This window comes from Salvelinus fontinalis, chromosome 36 (assembly GCF_029448725.1).
Source record: "Salvelinus fontinalis isolate EN_2023a chromosome 36, ASM2944872v1, whole genome shotgun sequence".
In the NCBI taxonomy this organism is placed as follows: Eukaryota; Metazoa; Chordata; class Actinopteri; order Salmoniformes; family Salmonidae; genus Salvelinus; species Salvelinus fontinalis.
Genome location: NC_074700.1, coordinates 4,197,342 through 4,219,424, shown reverse-complemented (window position 1 = coordinate 4,219,424; position 22,083 = coordinate 4,197,342). Strand labels below are relative to the sequence as shown.

General features: G+C 43.2%; 1 protein-coding gene across 1 annotated transcript in view; it reads left to right on the top strand.

Moving 5' to 3' along the window:
• The window catches only part of tbc1d19 (TBC1 domain family, member 19), a 36,655-nt gene that overhangs the window by 6,368 nt on the left and 8,204 nt on the right, over nucleotides 1-22,083 (top strand). Inside the window, exons 11-13 of the mRNA XM_055900399.1 lie at nucleotides 1,299-1,411; nucleotides 6,064-6,138; nucleotides 6,333-6,395. Coding sequence (XP_055756374.1) covers nucleotides 1,299-1,411; nucleotides 6,064-6,138; nucleotides 6,333-6,395 — 251 coding nt within the window. The remainder of the gene's footprint in view (nucleotides 1-1,298; nucleotides 1,412-6,063; nucleotides 6,139-6,332; nucleotides 6,396-22,083) is intronic.

Genomic DNA, 22,083 nt, shown 5'->3' with positions numbered 1-22,083 from the left:
ATAGATGGCTGGTTCATTTGAGATCCTATTTATTTAATAGTGTGTATCTCTCTTTTTTTATCGTAGCCAGTCGGTCCTCTCTGGAAAATGTCTTCCTGACATTAAAGTGGGACATTTGGTACTGCATGCACTCATGCACACACACACACGCACACACACACACACACGCACTAGGGGCTGGGCGATATGGCCCAAATATATCACAGTCTTTTTCAATTTGATGTTTTGGAATAATATATAAGTTCTAAATTGGCTTTATGAGTTGTGCATGACCGTAGGGCGGCAAAACATACTGTACATTTTAAGTGATTTCAGTAAGTCCAACCAGGCTCACAACCGCAGACCGCGGTTTACCACCCAGCCCTAACACACACACACACACTTGGTGTTCTATCCTCGTGGAGACCTAAAAGGAATTTCAAAATCTTACTTTCCCTAACCCTTACCTTAACCCTAACCTTCACTCAAGATTTAAATAGAATTGTCCTTGTTATACTATCCTTTGGGGACTTTTTGAGATTTCAGGTCTCCGTGAGGATAGAAGAACAAGACCACACACACCTCTCACCCCCCTCCCATGGGAAACCCCTAAAATTAGCTCCAGCCATAACTAATCCTCTCCTTCACCCTCTCAAGTGGCCTAGTCTCCCTTACACTTTTGCACTCTACCCTGTCCCTGTATGCTGAGCCTAATGTAAACATTAGCGGGAACGCCTCTTATAGGGCTGAATCAGAATCCAGGCCTGGCCGGGGGACACACACAATAATACAAGGACTCATTTTGTATACGTCTCCTTAGTGCCCTCACAGTGTGCTCTACATGGGTAGGAATGTGTTTTAACACCCCGATGGCCAAGGGGGCGGTAGACCGAGTGAGGATAGCACTCTAAATGCCGATTTAAAGAGGAACAAGAGGGCAGAATGTTTATGTTGGAGTGTGTTATTGGCTCTCCGACACCTGGAGTAAGTGGAGTCAAGGGCCATGTGTGTTTGGGACCTGTCGTAGTGGAAGGGGCAAGATGGAAGGTTCCGATTCAGATAGGGTCTGGTCTGATCGGTTGCAGTCAGAGTTTTGTTTTATTTGTGTGTTCAACAGAAGGGGAAAGTCGTGCTGCTATAATGACAGTGAGACATTTTGCCATGGTTCTGGTATGTTTACAGGGGTGCGAGTCAGTGGTGTGTGATATAGTTATTTTCATTGATGCATACAAAGGAGATCTCTCTCAGGTGTGCCATAATGTAACCACTGCTATAGTACGGTTGTGTTATGAGTGTGTCCTCCGTGTGTGTTGTTCCAGTGGTAAATGAGCAGGACAGTGCAGCAGCCCAGCAGTACAGTAGACAGGGCTGTCCCACTGGCCTACGAGCTGACGTCTGGGCCCTCATCCTCAACTCCACCAATGAGCCTGAGGTAATGCACACACAGACACACACTACGCTGCCTGGTGAAGCGGTTACCAATCTTTTGTAGATGCGTGTGTCATTATGTTAATGTTAAAGACCATGGCGTTGAATCTGCCACCCTGGGTTTTTCTCTCCGTCTGCCTGCGTTTGTTATAAAACTGCCAGGCACACACAGCTGTTGCGGTTCCCAAGACCCATTTTTTTTTCTAGGGCTTGAAGTTGCTCACCTTCTTCCTGAACCTTCTCTTTCACTCATTAACACCCTCTCCAGTGTTAACGGTTGACACGACCTATCTCCGTCATTCACACTGGAAGAGAGGAGCTGTTTAGGAAACTCCGGTCGTATATACCCGTGTTGGTTCTTCTCCATGCATTGGCTGCACGTTAGTGTGGGGGCGCGTATGTTGATCCTCATTTATATTTATGAGTATTCATGGATGTGACCACCTGCGTAGCTTCAAATAAGTTCTCCAGTAAAGGCGGTTGCATGCGATTTAGATTTAGCAAGCGTTACAGTTGATTGAACGTCAAATCTAGCAAAAAAATATAATCTTTCCATAGGCATTAGACATTGTCCTAAAGGAATTCACTTATTGGACATGTAGATACGTATTGTATAGACTGAATGCCTAGTTCTTAGTACAGGTTCATGCAGCTGGAGGCGATCCTCGGGCTATAAATTAGTGGCGCTCGTGTTTACGCCACCCTGACGTAACTCGTCCCAGGGCACTGTGACCGCCAACGTAATCAAACTGGTGCGATTTAGCAAAGTTAGCTCAAACAAGAGGGCCTGCTCCCTGTGTGGCAAATGGCCGTGCCCCTCCGCATTTGTATAACCCAGGGAACGGACCCCCGCCTCGTCGCGGGCCGATTAAACAATGCCCCTGCCGTGGGAAGATTGATCCCCCTAGGAGAGTTACAGGGATCCAGCGGAGGTCTGTAGAGCATTACCGTCACCAGGTTCGACAGTAGGACAAACAGAGTTACGTTCAGGACAGGAGAGAGGACTGTCCACTATCCCGTAATCTGTGTGCTACTAGCTCTAGCGTGTATGACATGGTGGTATTGTATGGCATATCAGGACACTCAGGATATTGTGTAAATGCACAGAGATTTATGTTACTGCAGTATAACCTAAACATCTTCAAGGATGACCTCCAGGTTGTATTAACCAATCACCACCATCCTTTTAAACAGAACACGCCCACTGTGTCCCAGATATCCACCGTCACCCACCACCCATCAACTCTCCTATGACGTAGCCCGCATCCCACAATCCCTCATGTTAATAAGGGTAAGGGCTTCGACCAGGAGACAGGGCTTCCCCCGGGGCGATGGATAGAGGTGGTGGGTGGCCATTCCTCACCCACTATGTATGGGCTCCTTATGTACTGCCACTTACAGCTGCCCTGTGGCACAGAAGCAGTTGTGTACACGATGCCCTTAAGGTACTGTAAGTCAAGCATGGCAAAGCAGTTAAGTTGAAATCTCAAGGGTTGAAACGTCAATGCGAAAGTATTGTTGATGGAGATACGGTACTTTGCCTTCTCATCCAAAGGACAGGGAGGAACGTTAATGTGAATGACACGTTTAAGTTACATATTCATTTGAATCTTATTGTTGTTTGCGATTGAGAGCCTCAGTGAACACCAAACACTGCTTGAGGCTGTTTCCAAATAAAAGGGTCTGATTTATTCACACAATAAATGGATTCGGGTATCCCTCATACGTCCTGTGTCGTCTTCGAGTTCTATAAAATGTACGACATCCTACCCTGATCACTTGTTACTGTGGTAACATTTGATACCCATGATATTATAACTACCTCACACGCGACCCACAATAAGACGGCGCAACTATCCCATATAAGGAAATATCCGACTCCGTAAGATAAATACCAATGTGCAAGAGACTATAGTTAAACCGGGTGCAATCAAGTATTACGCATTTAGCTGACTGAGATCAAGGAATGGTCACGCGGCCTGAATATCAAAGCAAGTATTATTGAATAACTTATGAATGGAGGCGTGAAGCATTAACACGCATTACAAGGCACTACTCAAGGCATGGCCCACAACTAATGAGAGAGAGAGAGTTTATCATCTATTTCACTTGCTTTGGCAATGTCTCACCACATCAGTTCAGGAACAAAGAGAGAGCGAGAGAGAGAGAGACAATGAATTTAAGACCCTTTTTATATCATCTGAGTTGGTGACTAATCGCATTACTGTAACGATAACAAATCAGATATCAGACCTACATGATCACAACAGAACCTCTGCTTCTCAGAGGTGGGACAAATGGGGGTTGGCAAGAGCAGCACGGATAGTGCGTACATACAGTTGATAAGAAGAGCTATTGATGCAAGTACTGACCATCCGTGATATCAAAATGATAGTTTTATCAGTGTTTTGAGGCTATACAGTGTTTGTTTACAATTGCATTGTTTACAAACGCTGCAATAAAACAAGCTTATATTTTAGGTTCTGGTGGGTTACGACAGTTGAACTAAGTTATATTCTTCAAGAATCATTGAGTATATGTCATTAAGTTAAAAGTCAAAACATTTGAAGTGTCTTTGGAAAGTATTCAGACTCCTTGACTTTTTCCACATTCTGTTACAGCCTTATTCTAAAATGTATTAAAGTGTATTTTTTCCTCATTAATCTACACACAATACCCCATAATGACAAAGCACAAACAGGTTTTTAGAAATGTTTGCTAATTTATCAAATACAAAAAAACTGATATCACATTTGCATAAGTAATCAGACCCTTTCCTCAGTACTTTGTTAAAGCACCTTTGGCAGCGATTACAGCATTGAGTCTTCTTTGGGTCTGACGCTACAAGCTTGGCACACCTGTATTTGGAGAGTTTCTCCCATTCTTCTCTGCAGATCCTCTCAAGCTCTGTCAGGTTGGATGGGGAGCGTTGCTACACAGCTATTTTCAGGTCTCTCCAGAGATGTTCGATCGGGTTCAAGTCCGGGCTCTGGCTGGGTCACTCAAGGACATTCAGAGACTTGTCCCGAAGCATTGTCTTGGCTGTGTGCTTAGGGTTGTTGTCCTGTTGAAAGGTGAACCTTCACCCCAGTCGGAGGTCTTGAGCGCTCTGTAGCAGGTTTTCATCAAGGATCTCTCTGCATTTTGCTCCGTTCATCTTTCCCTCGATCCTGACTAGTCTCCCACTACCTGCTGCTGAAAAACATCCCCACAGCATGATGCTGCCACCACCATGCTTCACCGAAGAGATGGTGCCAGGTTTCTTCTAGACGTGACGCTTGGCATTCAGGCCAAAGAGTTCAATATTGGTTACATCAGACCAGAGAATCTTGTTTCTCATGGTCTGAGAGTCTTTAGGTGCCTTTTGGCAAACTGCAAGCGGGCTGTCATGTGCTTTTTACTGAGGAGTGGCCTCCGTCTGGCCACTCTGCCATAATGGCCTGATTGGTGAAGTGCTGCAGAGATGGTTGTCCTTCTGGAAGGTTCTCCCATCTCCACAGAGGAACTCTAGAGCTCTGTCAGAGTGGTACCCTTCCCCAGATCTGTGCGTCGACACAATCCTGCCTCGGAGCTCAACGGACAATTCCTTCGACCTCGGCTTGGTTTTTGCTCTGACATGCACTGTTAACTGTGGGACCTTATAAAGATAAGTTTGTGTGTGCTTTTCCAAATCATGTCCAATCAATTGAATTTACAACAGGTGGACTCCAATCAAGTTGTAGAAACATCTCAAGGATGATCAATGGAAACAGAATGCACCGGAGCTCAATTTCGAGTCTCATAACAAAAGATCTGAATACTTATGTCAATAAGGTATTTCTGTTTTTTATTTTTAAAACATTTGAAAAAAATTCTAAACTGTTTTCGCTTCGTCATTATGGGGTATCGTGTGTAGATTGCAGAGGGAAAAATATTTGAATACATTTTAGAATAAGGCTGTAACGTAACAAAATGTGGGAAAAGTCAAGGGGTCTGAATACTTTCCGAAGGCTTTGTATGGAGCAATCGTAGATTGCCCCTTTTAATGTTTTAAAGGGAATTTTAATGTCTCAAGTTGACGATATCCATCTTGGGTGTTTTGAATATGTCTTGGAAGCCCTACCTCTTGACACGGACAAGCAACTTGAACTTCATCTCTCTTTTTCTCCCCGCCAGTCTCTGATTGCCAAAGTGCTTGAAAGTCTGTCAGAGTTGAGGTGTTTATTCCTCTTTTCCTCCCTGTCTCCTGTTACTTCGTTCTTTTTATGACGGCTTTTATCAGACCGGAGAGACGTTCTGGTGTTAACTATGTGATGTGAAGTGTGTACGTGTTGAAATACTTCCCCACAACATTAACCTCGCCTCTTCGTCTGACGAAATCACGGTCATGTCAATGTCAACGAGCACATAAATTTGACAACATACACAAGGTGGTTGAAGGACATCAGATTGTGGTAGTACTTCAATTCAAATAGATGATCGTGGTAGAGGGAGGGCAAACAGAATGAATGCTGCCGTCTTCAGTCTCTTTCGTTTAGACCCACTTTCTGTACTGGATTCGAATGGTCAATCATTTGAGTAAATGATTGTTCCCGTATTATTTGTACATTACTGTGGAGGTTGTATCTTTTAGTTTGACGTTATTTGTAATGGACTGACGGATGTTTTGTTGGACAGGATGTGATGCATTATGAGCAGCTGAAGGCTGGAGTCATCCACCATGACCTGCTGGTGGACAACCTCATCTACAAGGTAGGCTTTGGTGTGCCAAGACAAGCAGGGAAAACGCTAACAACACAGCACATGCAAACACGTGTGGTTGTTGAGAACCTTGGTTTTACTTGTTTTCCCATCTGCCATGTTCTTTACAAACTAGTAGTGATGTCAGGTATTTATATCTTATATCGTTGTTTTGCTGTCAATTATCCTTACTTTCTTTTCTCCAGGATGTGAAACTGACTGCGAGTAATGACGACTACTACTTTGTGTTTGAGGATTTCCTGTATCAGGTGAGTGTGACTTTCCCTCATCCATTTCTCTCTTTCCCTCTCTCTTTTCTTTCTCTCTCTCTCTCTCTCTGTCTCTCTTTTCTTTCTCTCTGTCTCTCTTTTCTTTCTCTCTGTCTCTTTCTTTCTCTCTTTTCAATTCAATTCAATTCAAGGGGCTTTATTGGCATGGGAAACATGTGTTAACATTGCCAAAGCAAGTGAGGTAGCAATACACAAAAGTGAAACAAACAATACAAATTAACAGTAAACATTACACATACAGAAGTTTCAAAACAATTTATTTATTTACCGTTATTTTACCAGGTAAGTTGACTGAGAACACATTCTCATTTGCAGCAACGACCTGGGGAATAGTTACAGGGGAGAGGAGGGGGATGAATGAGCCAATTGTAAACTGGGGATTATTAGGTGACCATGATGGTTTGAGGGCCAGATTGGGAATTTAGCCAGGACACCGGGGTTAACACCCCTACTCTTACGATAAGTGCCATGGGATCTTTAATGACCTCAGAGAGTCAGGACACCCGTTTAACGTCCCATCCGAAAGACGGCACCCTACACAGGCCAGTGTCCCCAATCACTGCCCTGGGGCATTGGGATATTTTTTAGACCAGAGGAAAGAGTGCCTCCTACTGGCCCTCCAACACCACTTCCAGCAGCATCTGGTCTCCCATCCAGGGACTGACCAGGACCAACCCTGCTTAGCTTCAGAAGCAAGCCAGTAGTGGTATGCAGGGTGGTATGCTGCTGACATTACAAATGTCATATTATTTATATATACAGTGTTGTAGCAATGTACGAATGGTTAAAGCACACAGGTTAAAATAAATAGGCATAAATATGGGTTGTATTTACAATGCTGTTTGTTCTTCACTGGTTGCCCTTTTCTTGTGACAACAGGTCACAAATCTTGCTGCTGTGATGGCACACTGTGGAATTTCACCCAGTAGATATGGGAGTTTATCAAAATTGGATTTGTTTTCGAATTCTTTGTGGATCTGTGTAATCTGAGGGAAATATGTGTCTCTAATATGGTCATACATTGGGCAGGAGGTTAGAAAGTGCAGCTCAGTTTCCACCTCATTTTGTGGGCAGTGTGCACATAGCCTGTCTTCTCTTGAGAGCCATGTCTGCCTACAGGCGGCCTTTCTCAATAGCAAGGCTATGCTCACTGAGTCTGTACATAGTCAAAGCTTTCCTTAAGTTTGGGTCAGTCACAGTGGTCAGGTATTCTGCCACTGTGTACTCTCTGTTTAGGGCCAAATAGCATTCTAGTTTGCTCTGTTTTTTTGTTAATTCTTTCCAATGTGTCAAGTAATTATCTTTTTGTTTTCTCATGATTTGGTTGGGTCTAATTGTGCTGTTGTCCTGGGGCTCTGTGGGGTGTGTTTGTGTTTGTGAACAGAGCCCTAGGACCAGCTTGCTTAGGGGACTCTTCTCCAGGTTCATCTCTCTGTAGGTGATGGCTTTGTTATGGAAGGTTTGGGAATCGCTTCCTTTTAGGTGGTTGTAGAATTTAACGGCTCTTTTCTGGATTTTGATAATTAGTGGGTATCGGCCTAATTCTGCTTTGCATGCGTTATTTGGTGTTCTGCGTTGTACACGGAGGATATTTTTCCAGAATTCTGCATGCAGAGTCTCAATTTGGTGTTTGTCCCATTTTGTGAAATCTTGGTTGGTGAGCGGACCCCAGACCTCACAACCATAAAGGGCAATGGGCTCTATGACAGATTCAAGTATTTTTAGCCAGATCCTAATTGGTATGTTGAAATTTATGTTCCTTTTGATGGCATAGAATGCCCTTCTTGCCTTGTCTCTCAGATCGTTCACAGCTTTGTGGAAGTTACCTGTGGCGCTGATGTTTAGGCCGAGGTATGTATAGTTTTTTGTGTGCTCTAGGGCAACGGTGTCTAGATGGAATTTGTGGTCCTGGCGACTGGACCTTTTTTGGAACACCATTATTTTGGTTTTACTGAGATTTACTGTCAGGGCCCAGGTCTGACAGAATCTGTGCAGAAGATCTAGGTGCTGCTGTAGGCCCTCCTTGGTTGGTGACAGAAGCACCAGATCATCAGCAAACAGTAGACATTTGACTTCGGATTCTAGTAGGGTGAGACCGGGTGCTGCAGACTGTTCTAGTGCCCGCGCCAATTCGTTGATATATATGTTGAAGAGGGTGGGGCTTAAGCTGCATCCTTGTCTCACCCCACGACCCTGTGTGAAGAAATGTGTGTGTTTTTTGCCAATTTTAACCGCACACTTGTTGTTTGTGTACATGGATTTTATAATATTCTTTCTCTCTGTCTCTCTCTTTCTCTCTGTCTCTCTGTCTCTCTCTTTCTCTCTTTTCTTTCTCTCTGTCTCTCTGTCTCTCTCTTTTCTTTCTCTCTGTCTCTCTTTTCTTTCTCTCTGTCTCTCTCTTTCTCTCTTTTCTTTCTCTCTGTCTCTCTGTCTCTCTTTTCTTTCTCTCTGTCTCTCTTTCTCTCTTTTCTTTCTCTCTGTCTCTCTGTCTCTCTTTTCTTTCTCTCTGTCTCTGTCTCTCTCTTTCTCTCTTTTCTTTCTCTCTGTCTCTCTGTCTCTCTCTTTCTCTCTTTTCTTTCTCTCTGTCTCTCTGTCTCTCTTTCTCTCTTTTCTTTCTCTCTGTCTCTTTCTCTCTTTTCTTTCTCTCTTTTCTTTCTCTCTGTCTCTCTTTCTCTCTTTTCTTTCTCTCTGTCTCTCTTTCTCTCTTTTCTTTCTCTCTGTCTCTCTGTCTCTCTCTTTTCTTTCTCTCTGTCTCTCTGTCTCTCTCTTTCTCTCTTTTCTTTCTCTCTGTCTCTCTCTTTCTCTCTTTTCTTTCTCTCTGTCTCTCTCTGTCTCTCTTTTCTTTCTCTCTGTCTCTCTTTTCTTTCTCTGTCTCTCTGTCTCTCTGTCTCTCTCTTTCTCTCTTTTCTTTCTCTCTGTCTCTCTGTCTCTCTTCTTTCTCTCTGTCTCTCTTTTTTCTCTCTCTGTCTCTCTGTCTCTCTGTCTCTCTTTTCTTTCTCTCTGTCTCTCTGTCTCTCTTTCTCTCTTTTCTTTCTCTCTCTCTCTCTGTCTCTCTTTTCTTTCTCTCTGTCTCTTTTCTTTCTCTCTGTCTCTCTTTTCTTTCTCTCTGTCTCTCTGTCTCTCTCTGTCTCTCTTTTCTTTCTCTCTGTCTCTCTTTTCTTTCTCTCTGTCTCTGTCTCTCTTTTCTTTCTCTCTGTCTCTCTGTCTCTCTCTTTCTCTCTTTTCTTTCTCTCTGTCTCTCTTTCTCTCTTTTCTTTCTCTCTGTCTCTCTGTCTCTCTTTTCAATTCAATTCAATTCAATTCAATTTGCTTTATTGGCATGACGTAACAATGTACATATTGCCAAAGCTTATTTACAATATAAAAATGAGAATCAAAATGGTCAACGGGACAACAGTAACAACAATAACTAAGTGTCAAAATAACCATACCATACATTCAACAATAACAATAAACATACAGTAGAGTACATGTGCAGGTTGATTGGTCTGTCAGACACTGTCCCTCAACTTATGGCAGGCAGCAATGTAGTGCGCTGCCAACCCACAGCTCTCTGCGTCCTCCCCCAACAGGACGGGTAGCCTATCCTCATCAGAGAGGTCTTTGAAACCTTGAATAAGAGTTTCAAATTTGGGGAAATGACACTCTCTAATTGTTTTATATTTTTGACATTTTGTCAGGAAATGCAGCTCCGTCTCAAGTTCTGCTGTTGTGCAGTGGTTGCACAGCCTTTCCTCTACAGGGAGCCAGGTTTTCCTGTGTCTACCCTTCTCAATGGCAAGGCTGTGCTCACTGAGCCTGTACTTTGTCAAGGTTTTTCTAAGGTTTTGATCAGTAACCATAGTCAAATAGTTAGCCATGGCGTACTGTCGATTTAGGGCCAGATAGCACTGCATTTTGCTCTGTGCTTGTGCTTGTGTTTCCCAATAAGCAATGTAGTTTTGTTTTGACTGTGTTGTAATTTGGTTTATTCTGATTGATTGGATGTTCTGGTCCTGAGGCTTCAGTGTGTTAGTAGAACAGGTTTGTGAACTCAGCCCCAGGACCAGCTGGATGAGGGGACTCTTTTCTTTGCTCAGCTCTTGGTATTGCAGGGCTTGGTAGTGATATGAGAGGGGGTCACTGTATTTTAGATGTTTCCAAAACTTAATTGCTCTTTTTTGAGTTTTTATTATTAGTGGATATTTGCCTAATTCTGCCCTGCATGCATTGTTTGTAGTTTTCCTCTGGACATGTAGGAGAATCTTACAGAACTCTGCATGCAGGGTTTCAATGGGATGTTTGTCCCATTTGATGAAATCTTGTTTTGCAAGTGGACCCCACACCTCGCTGCCATAAAGTGCAATTGGTTCAATGACATATTCAATTAGTTTTAGCCAGATTTTAATAGGTATTTCAATTTGAATTTGCTTTTTAATTGCGTAGAATGCCCTGCGTGCTTTCTCTCTCAGTTCATTCACTGCCTCATTAAGGTGTCCAGTTGAGCTTATTTTTAAACCTAAGTAATTGTAGTGTGTGCAGTACTCTATATATTTTGTACCAATTGAGAACTTTGGTCTAATTCCCTGAGATCTGGATCTTCTCTGGAAAATCATTATTTTAGTCTTTTTGGGGTTTACTGCCAGGGCCCAGGTCTGGCAGTACTGCTCTAGCAGATCCAGGCTCTGCTGTAGGCCATGTGCTGTGGGTGACAACAGGCATAGGTCATCTGCGAAGAGTAGGCATTTAACCTCTGAATTATGGAGACTAACACCAGGGGCTGAGGATTTATCTAGAATAGTGGCCAATTCGTTGATGTAAATATTGAAGAGTGCAGGGCTCAGATTACAACCCTGACGAAGGCCCCGCCCCTGGTTAAAGAATTCTGTTCTTTTCTTGCCAATTTTAATGCTGCACGTATTGCCAGTATACATTGATTTAATTATGTCATATGTTTTACCCCCTACACCACTTTCAATAACTTTGTAGAACAGTCCTGTGTGCCAAATAGAATCAAATGCTTTTTGGAAGTCGATAAAGCAAGCGTATATTTTGGTATTATTTTGGTGGACATGTTTACCTATCAGGGTGTGTAGGGTGTAAATATGATCGGTCGTGCGATGTTTTGGTATAAATCCAATTTGGCTTTTACTCAAGACATTGTGCTTATTAAGGAAGTTTAGAACTCTTACATTTATAATACTACAGAAAACCTTCCCCAGGTTACTGTTCACACAAATGCCTCTGTAATTGTTAGGGTCAAATTTGTCTCCGTTTTTAAAGATTGGGGTTATGAGTCCTTGATTCCAGATGTCAGGGAAATAACCTACACTCAGGATCAAATTAAACAGTTTTAATATGGCCAATTGAAATTTTGCACTAGTGAGTTTGAGCATCTCATTTAGGATGCCATCAGGTCCGCATGCCTTTTTAAATTTGAGAGCCTGAAGTTTCTTATAGAGCTCCTGGTCAGTAATTGGGGAGTCCAGTGGATTTTGGTTGTCCTTTATAGCTTTTTCTAATCCATTCAACTTCTCATGAATTTGGCGTTGTTCTGCGTTTGTGTCAATTTGAACGGTGTTGTAGAGTGTTTTAAAATGGGTTGTCCATATGTCACCATTTTGTATCGCTAATTCCTCTTGTTTAGATTTCTTGAATTTTTTCCAATTTTGCCAGAAGTTGTTTGTGTTTATGGACTCCTCAATTAGCATCAGCTGCTTTCTGTTGTACTGGGCTTTTTTGGTTCTGAGTGTACGTTTATAGAGTTTTAAAGTCTCACAGTAATGAAGGCGTAATTCACCATTATTTGGGTCTCTGTGCTTTTGGTTGGATAGTGTTCTAATTTTTTTTCTTATAATTTTACAATCTGCATCAAACCAGTTGTCATCTGTGATCTTTTTTGTTTTGTTTTTTATCAATTTCAATTGTGCTTCTTTTGCCGTTTGCCTGAATATATAGTTGATGTTTTGTACTGCTAGATTGATGCCTTCTTTACTGTGAGTGAATGTGGTATCCAGAAAGTTATCTAAGAGTGTTTGGATATTTTGGTTCCAGGTTGCTTTCTGGTATTCTTCTGTGCTGTTTTGGGCCCATCTGTATGAATTTCTGATGTTGTACAGCTTACTGGGCTGTGAATGTGTGGTTGTTTCCATGTCTGTTCTTTTGAGGAACAATGTAATTTGGCTGTGATCAGACAGAGGTGTTAGTGGCTTGACAGTGAATGAGCTGAGAGAGAAAGGGTCAATGTCTGTGATCATATAGTCTACTGTACTGTGGCCAAGAGGTGAGCAGTAGGTGAATCTCCCCAAAGAGTCCCCCCGTAACCTACCATTGACAAAGTACAGACCCAGGCTTCTACATAGCTGCAAAAGATCCCTTCCGTTTTTGTTGACGGTGCTGTCACTGTTGTTTCTATGGGGGAGATTAAGGCAGTTAGAAACAGTATGGCCTGTAATAAAGCTGTCCCCTCGTGTGCTCGTTAGATCAGGTAGTGTTCCTGTGCGCGCATTTGTGTCCCCACAGATGAGCACATTTCCCTGGGCCTGGAAATGGCACGTCTCTTCCTCAAGGGTAGGGAAGATCTCCTCTGAGTAATATGGGGATTCTGAGGGGGGGATATAAATTGCGCAAAGGAACACATCTTTTTCTGTCAGTACAAGTTCTTTTTTCAGTTTTAACCAAATGTGATATTTGCCAATTTTGAGGGGGTCAATTAGATGTTGTAGTTCGGATTTGTACCAAATGATCAGTCCTCCAGAGTCTCTGCCTCTATTGACAGAGCTGTGTTTCTGTGACAGTACAATTACCTCTCTGTAACCTGTGGGACAGTGAGTGACAATGTCAGCCTTACACCATGTCTCCTGCAGAATGATGACATCAACATCTTTAAGGTTTTTGTTGAACTCCAGTGCTAAACTCTTCAGTCCAAAGGTTGATGAGTTTAGGCCCTGAATGTTCCACATGCTAACTGATAGCGATTTCATGTTACAAAAGAAAGAATAGCAGTCAGAAATACTGTGACTACTAACTATTAAGTTGTTAACTATTAAGTTGTTAAGAGCGAGATAAACAGGATAACAGCTAACATTCTTTCTGTTATATATATAAACATTCCTATTCATTGAACAAGTACATTTGAGTACAATAGGTGTGTGTGTGTGTGTGTGTGTGTGTGTGTGTGTGTGTGTGTGTGTGTGTGTGTGTGTGTGTGTGTGTGTGTGTGTGTGTGTGTGTGTGTGTGTGTGTGTGTTTAGTGCAGTTTAGTGCAGATGTATTGGAGGAGCTGTTTAATCTCACTTAATCCTACAAGGTTCTCCTGTCCTCTGACGACCTCTGCGTAGCTGCGCTGGTCCTGCTGTTGGGCCCTGTGGAGTGGAGGGGGACCAGGTCTGGGCCGTGGGGCTTCCTCTCTGGTCTGGTAGGGGTGGTGGTCTGATGCGGGGTAGTAGGCTGGGCCCGGTCCGGTCTGGCTAAGCCGATGGAAGTGGTGATGGTCTGGTGGTGGGTGGGGCCTGTGGGGTGCGCTGGGTCTGGTGTGGCGTTGAAGGGGCCTGGGGCTCCTTGTTGGTGCAGTGGTCTGGTAGGGGTCTCTGGGTGGTCCTCTGTCCAATACGGCATGAGGTGTTTGTCTACCAAGTGCCACGTCCTTTAGAGACTTGGTAAACATCCCTAATGTCTGTTTCCTCAGATGGGAGTGGTCGTGCAGATGCTCTGGGGTGATTGTTGGGTGGTGAGCAACGTGTACGTTCGGGAGTAGGCCACACCCTCTGGTGATGTCAGCGTTGACTTTCTGAATGGTATGGGGATGAAAGTCTTTGCGGGGCAGCAGAGTGGAGATGGTGATGTGGGAGTTGGGGAACCGCTCAGAGGCCCTCTCTGCTATTCTGTTGACCAGGCTGCCTACTCTCTCCTGCTCCTCTCGCAGGTTGTTGGTGCCGGTGTGAATAATAATGTGGCCTGGTGTGCCAAAGTCAGGCTGGGACAGGATGTGGAGTGTATCCTGTGTTTTTGGGCAACATATTTTGCGCACCTTGTGTTGTGGGAAGAGTTTATCTTCTTGGAGGAATTTCCCATTTGAGTCAATGAGGATGGCCACCTCAGCGGGTTTTACCAGATTATTGCGTTTACGGTCTGGGGCTGGAGTACACAGGGCCTGTGTACATGGAGGGGCGTGTGGGGGTGTGTCAGGGGGGGCCAGAGAGCTTCTCTCTGTAGTAGGTGTTTCCATGTGAGCCTTCTTGTTGACTGGGGGTGTGGGTAAAGTGTTGTCGGTATGGGGGGGGGGTTGTGGGTAAAGGTGGGTCAGTGGGGGTGTTAGGGGTGGTGGGGTTGTTAGGGGTGGTGGGGGGCTGCAGCTTCTCTCTAGGAGTCTCTACAGTCTGCTCTCTGTGCTGCAGCACCCTCTTGATGCCAGACAACTCCTTTGCCATCTCCTCCTTTACCTGCACCAGCTCTCTCCTCATGGTGGCCTTTACCTCCTCAAGAGCTGTGGTAAGGCTCTCTCTCAGCTCCTGGACAGAGTTCTTCAGCTGGGTCCTGCACTGGTTGATCTGGTCCTGTAGAAGCTCTGTGTCTGGGCTGGTGGTGGTGTAGCTGAGGGGCTGCTCCTTCAGCTCAGTAACCCATACCTCTATCACAGCCAGCCTGTCTCTCAACAGGCTGATGGTGGTGTGGTCTTGGCTCTGGTGGTTGTAGGCAGGCAGGGGGGAGGATGGTCCTGCTGTTGGGGTGCCTGAGGTGAGGGGAGAGGTCGGGGTGCTGTCCTTTTCTTTGTTGCTTTCCGCTATCTTCGTTAGGGTGGGGAAGTCCTGCACAACAGAGCTGAGTGCAGCCTCACTGCCCTGGACCATGACAGTGCCGTTCTGATACATATTTACCGTCAGAAACCTGTTTTCCTGGTCCTTATCGCTGTCCTCAAAAATGTGGATTTGCCTTCCCTTGCAGATGCCTTTCTTCGTGGTATAGCTGAAATGCCTGGTTACAGCTGCATGCCAGGCAGTAGTGTGGTCTGTGTAAAATAACAGGTTTGTAACAGTCCTGTTTTGTGAGCAGTCGGCAAACAAAGTTTCTGGGTTCTCCCTCAGAATTCTGTGTTTAAAATTGATTCTTCCTTTCTCTGATTTGATTTCTGCTGGGTATTCAAAAAAAAAGCGGGGAAAGTCTCTCAGTTTCTGTCGCTGCTAACGCTGCTAGCGCTGCCTCAGTGGCCATGTTGCTATGGTTACCACCAGTAAACAGTTAGAGCAAGACGTTAAGCTAACTGACCGATTTGAATTTGGCTAGCTACCACGATAAAGATTGGTCTTTTAACTCACTCTCTCTCAATCTTTTCCTCCTGTGTTGATCTTCAGTTGTACAATTTGATTACCTATACATTTTTGCTAATTGAATCGTGTCAATCTCGCTCTTAACAACCAAAAAGTTATAACAAGTCAGGAGCTGTTCCTCTGCATGACTTCTCTCTCTCTCTCTCTCTCTTTTCTTTCTCTCTGTCTCTCTCTGTCTCTCTCTTTTCTGTCTCTCTGTCTCTCTCTTTTCTGTCTCTCTGTCTCTCTCTTTTCTGTCTCTCTCTTTTCTGTCTCTCTTTTCTGTCTCTCTGTCTCTCTCTTTTCTGTCTCTCTGTCTCTCTGTCTCTCTGTCTCTCTCTTTTCTGTCTCTCTGTCTCTCTGTCTCTCTGTCTCTCTCTTTTCTGTCTCTCTGTCTCTCTTTTCTGTCTCTCTGTCTCTCTCTTTTCTGTCTCTCTGTCTCTTTTCTGTCTCTCTTTTCTTTCTCTCTGTCTCTCTCTGTCTCTCTTTTCTGTCTCTGTCTCTCTCTGTCTCTTTTCTTTCTCTCTGTCTCTCTGTCTCTTTTCTTTCTCTCTGTCTCTCTTTTCTTTCTCTCTGTCTCTCTCTGTCTCTCTCTTTTCTGTCTCTCTGTCTCTCTCTTTTCTGTCTCTCTGTCTCTCTCTTTTCTGTCTCTCTGTCTCTCTCTTTTCTGTCTCTCTGTCTCTCTCTTTTCTGTCTCTCTGTCTCTCTCTTTTCTATCTCTCTGTCTCTCTTTTCTGTCTCTCTGTCTCTCTTTTCTGTCTCTCTGTCTCTCTGTCTCTCTCTTTTCTGTCTCTCTGTCTCTCTGTCTCTCTCTTTTCTGTCTCTCTGTCTCTCTTTTCTGTCTCTCTGTCTCTCTTTTCTGTCTCTCTGTCTCTCTCTTTTCTGTCTCTCTGTCTCTCTTTTCTGTCTCTCTGTCTCTCTGTCTCTCTCTTTTCTGTCTCTCTGTCTCTCTCTTTTCTGTCTCTCTGTCTCTCTCTTTTCTGTCTCTCTGTCTCTCTCTTTTCTGTCTCTCTGTCTCTCTTTTCTGTCTCTCTGTCTCTCTCTTTTCTGTCTCTCTGTCTCTCTCTTTTCTGTCTCTCTGTCTCTTTTCTGTCTCTCTTTTCTGTCTCTCTGTCTCTCTCTTTTCTGTCTCTCTGTCTCTCTGTCTCTCTGTCTCTCTCTTTTCTGTCTCTCTGTCTCTCTGTCTCTCTGTCTCTCTCTTTTCTGTCTCTCTGTCTCTCTTTTCTGTCTCTCTGTCTCTCTCTTTTCTGTCTCTCTGTCTCTTTTCTGTCTCTCTTTTCTGTCTCTCTGTCTCTCTTTTCTGTCTCTCTGTCTCTCTGTCTCGCTCTCTCTCTCTCTTTTCTGTCTCTCTGTGTCTCTGTGTGTGTCTCTCTCTCTCTCTCTCTCTCTCTCTCTCTCTCTCTCTCTCTCTCTCTCTCTCTCTCTCTCTCTCTCTCTCTCTCTCTCTCTCTCACCTACTCAGCAGTATCCTTCAGTTCTATTAGCATGTCCTTTTAACACTAGACATTAATGCATACATATATACAGAAGACTGAGTGTTATCTATGTAGGTTGTGTTAGGTTAGAGCGTGTACACAGAGGGGGGAGATAATGGTGGTAAATATAACACGGACACCCGACTGTATAGAATACCACTAGACTAAACTACTCTCACTCCTACATACACACTATTCCATATTAACAGATATAGTTACACACACAATTATACGCTCTTAAAAGAAAGGGTTCCACAACGGTTATTTGCAGAGGGATAGGGTTCTACCAAGAACCGTTTTGATCAGAAGAACCCTTTTTGGAAGACAAGGGTTCTTTGTAAGTCAAAGTGTTCTACCTAGAACCTTTAACATCCTAAGAACCATTTTTGGAAGAAAGGGTTCCTTACTGATTCTTAGGGAGGCAAGAAGGATTCTTTGGAAGGCAAGAACGGTTCTACATAGAACCACACATCATATTTCTCAGCATGCTCTATTGCAGGGAGGTTTTCAGAATGGTTTTGTATTACTTTAATATCTGTGTTTTTGCATGCACATTGAGTGGTTGATAAATGTTATGCTACACAAAGATACATAACATACCGTTTTCTAAACTAATCCAATCTGTTAGTAACTGGATTCATTGCACCCGTTACTGAGATGGTTGTTCCAGTTGAGATGATTGAGGTAGTCTCAGTATTCAATCCTCCCTACCCTGGCAGTTATTCTGAATGCAGGTTGTGGGTGATTAACAATTCCACTTGTTGGATATTTTAACTCTGGCTGGACTCCAGTAGGAATTACACATCACTTTGCAAGCAAGCATACTGTGACTTGTAGGCCTGATATGAGACTCCTAACTTCTGTGTTAGGGTATAACTAGGCCCTCAAAGAAAGGCATAATATATGTAATGTATTGTCATAAATAATACAATTTTAAAGGCTAATAAGGCCGGTGGGTTCTACCCGTTCATAGAGGGTTCTTGGAAGAACCTTTAGATGATAAAATGGTTATTGGTAGAACCCTTCATAGAGGGTTCTAGGCATACACCTTCATAGAGGGTTCTAGGTACCATGTACAGGGAGTTCTTTGAAGAACCCTACGTAGAGGGTTCCACCCAGCACTAAAAAGGGTTCTCCTATGGGGACAAACTGAAGAACCCTGTATGGTTTTTCTAAGAGTGTATATAATATAGAGGCTCCCCTATCATGGTTTTGAATACCCCTATCAACCAAAATACTTGGAGCAAGTGCTCATTCAAAGAACCTGATTTCACCGCATTTCATATGTCCACCAATACTTGCATCAGACAACACTATAGTGACAGATGAATGTCTCCAGTCTGGCTTTGCCGGTTTATTTGTTTACTTACGTGTTTAAGTGAAAGAGAGTAACTATTTCGCTGAATGCTGGGAGCGGTTTAGTGAACGGCGGTGGCACGATCTCTATGGTGGCTTATCCGCTCGGCACTGATAAATCATCAATATTGACTGTTCCTGAACTCGCTATGCAGTCGTAGAGTTCTCTCAATATACGGCTCAGGTTTAGGTTGACAGAGACTAATCTAAAATCGCACATATAAAAGAGAGGCAGTGCATCAGAGACTGGGCTCAGTTCCATTGTAAAGAGATTCTCTGGTAATTCTGAATACTTTTTAGCCACTAGTTCTGAATATTGTGCTCACAAGCCAAAAGTGGTCCCCAGAAATGGCCTCGTACGTTACATATTGTACGTGCAGACACAGTCGCTCGTGAAAGTCAACACACCCCTTGCACATTGTCATTCTGAAAATACTTTTTCTCATGGCTAACTACCATGAAGTTTGAAAAGACAGGCTGATTGGGCGGGGAAATTATATTCATGAGCTCACCTTGACTGACAGCACTATGTCAAGCAACTTGGATGCAGTGTTGCAGTACAATCCTCTCAAGCAAATTTGGTGGTACACAAAGCAACTCAAACAACATTGAAATTGCATGAATGATATATATAGCGTACCAGTCAAAAGTTTGGACACACCAACACAAGGGTTTTTCTTTATTTTTACATTTTTCTACATTGTAGAATAATAGTGAAGACATCACAACTATGAAATAACACATGGAATCATGTAATAACCAAAAAAGTGTTATACAAATCAAAATATATTTTAAATTTGAGGTTCTTCAAAGGAGCCACCCTTTGCCTTGATGATAGTTTTGCACACTCTTGGCATTCTCTCAACCAGCTTCACCTGGAATGCTTTTCCAACAGTCTTGAAGGAGTTCCCACATGCTTTTCCTTCACTCTGCGGTCCAACTCAACCCAAACCATCGCAAGTTGGTTGAGGTCGGGTGATTTGTGGAGGCCATGTCATCTGATGCAGCACTCCATCACTCTCCTTCTTGGTAAAATAGCCCTTACACAGCCTGAAGGTGTGTTGAGTCATTGTCCTGTTGAAAAACAAATGATAGTGGGACTAAGTGCAAAGCATATGGGATGACGTATCGCTGCAGAATGCTGTGGTAGCCATGCTGGTTAAGTGTGCCTTGAATTCTAAATAAATCACAGACGGTGTCACCAGCAAAGCACCATCACACCACCACATCCATGCTTCACGGTGGTAACCTCACATGTGGAGATCATCCGTTCACTAACTCTGCATCTCACAAAGACACGGCTGTTGGAACCAAAAATCTCACATTTTGATTCATCAGACCAAAGGACAGATTTCCACCGGTCTAATGTCCATTGCTTGTGTTTCTTGGCCCACGCAAGTCTCTTCTTCTCATTGGTGTCCTTTGGTAGTGGTTTCTTTGCAGCAATTCAACCATGAAGGCCTGATCCACGCAATCACATCTGAACAGTTGATGTTGAGATGTGTCTGTTACTTGAACTCCGTGAAGCATTTATTTGGGCTGCAATTTCTGAGGCTGGTAACTCTAATGAACTTATCCTCTGCAGCAGAGGTAACTCTGGGTCTTCCTTTCCTGTGGCGGTCCTCATGAGAGCCAGTTTCATCATAGCGCTTGATGGTTTTTGAGACTGCACTTGAAGAAACTTCAACTGACCTTCATGTTTTAAAGTAATGATGCTGTCATTTCTCTTTGCTTATTTGAGCTGTTCTTGCCATAATATGGACTTGTTTTTTTACGAAATAGGGCTATCTCTGTATACCACCCCTACCATGTCACAACACAACTGATCAACGCATTAAGAAGGAAAGAAATTCCACAAATTAACTTTTAACAAGGCACACCTGTTAATTGAAATGCATTCCAGGTAACACTTCCTCATGAAGCTGGTTGAGAGAATGCCAAGAGTGTGCAAAGCTGTCCTCAAGGCAAAGGGTGGCTATTTGAAGAATCTCAAATATAAAATATATTTTGATTTGTAATTTTTTTTTTGGTTACTACATAATTGCATGTGGTATTTCATAGTTTTCATGTCTTCACTATTATTCTATGCCTGAATGAGTTGGTGTGTCTAAACTTTTGACTGGTACTGTATGTGTGTATTTATATATATATAAATATATATATATATATATATAAGTTTGCGGTCACTTACAAATGTCCTTGTTTTTGAAAGAAAAGCAATTTTTTGGTCCATTAAAATAACATCAAATTGATCAGAAATACAGTGTAGACATTGTTAATCTTGTAAATGACTATTGTCGCTGGAAACAGCTGATTTGTAATGGAATATCTACATAGGCGTACAGAGGCCCATTATCAGCAACCATCACTCCTGTGTTCCAATGGCACGTTGTGTTAGCTAATCCAATTTTATCATTTTAAAAGGCTAATTGATCATTAGAAAACCCTTTTGAAATTATGTTAGCGCAGCTGAAAACTGTTGTTCTGTTTAAAGAAGCAATAAAACTGGCCTTCTTTAGACCAGTTGAGTATCTGGAGCATCAGCATTTGTGGGTTCCATTACAGGCTCAAAATGGCCAGAAACAAAGAACTTTCTTCTGAAACTCGTCAGTCTATTCTTGTTCTGAAAAATGAATGCTATTCCATGCGAGAAATTGCCAAGAAACTGAAGATCTCGCACAACGCTGTGCGCTACTCCCTTCACAGAACAGCGTAAACGGGCTATAACCAGAATAGAAAGAGGAGTGGGAGGCCCCGGTGCACAACTGAGCAAGAGGACAAGTACATTAGAGTGTCTAGTGTCTAGAGTGTCTAACAGACGCCTCACAAGTCCTCAATTGGCAGCTTCATTAAATAGTACCGGCAAAACCCCAGTCTCAACGTCATCAGTGAAGAGGCGACTCCGGGATGCTGTCCTTCTAGGGGTGATGCACTTTCACATGAGTAATTAGGTTTGTGGTATTAAAATATTTCACTTTCTCCCCTCCTCGGGAAATAATAGCAGTACAAACTTTGCGTATGGCCTTTTTGTTATTTTCCTTCGAAACTTCAAAATAGATCCACACATCAGACGTGGTTGCAGGTGTAGCGCAGTAGTTGGGTTGGATTTATTGCACCCATTACTGAGATGGTTGTTCCAGTTTAGATGGTTTAGGTAGTCTTGTTTGTCAAGTCCTTCACCATAGCAGTCATTCTGAATGTCGGTTTTGGGTGATAAAATATTACAATTGTTAGATTTTCTCCCTCTAGCTCTGATAGGAATTACTAATCACTTCACAAACCAGCTTATTGTGATTTGCAGGTCTGATGTGGCCCATCAGACAGGGTTTTCAGACCACAATGTGGAGGATAACTAAAGTCCTTATTAAATGTGTAATATAAGATCATAAAGGGTTTTACTTTTAATTCAAACATATGCACTTGGCAGTCACTCGGTGAAGGCTTCAAGACTAGAAGTTATTGCATGCAACACACATGTCTATCACTAACAAACACAGTCATGGGTGGGTATCTCTCACATTCACTTGAAAGGCATGGTGGGAAATATGCAAA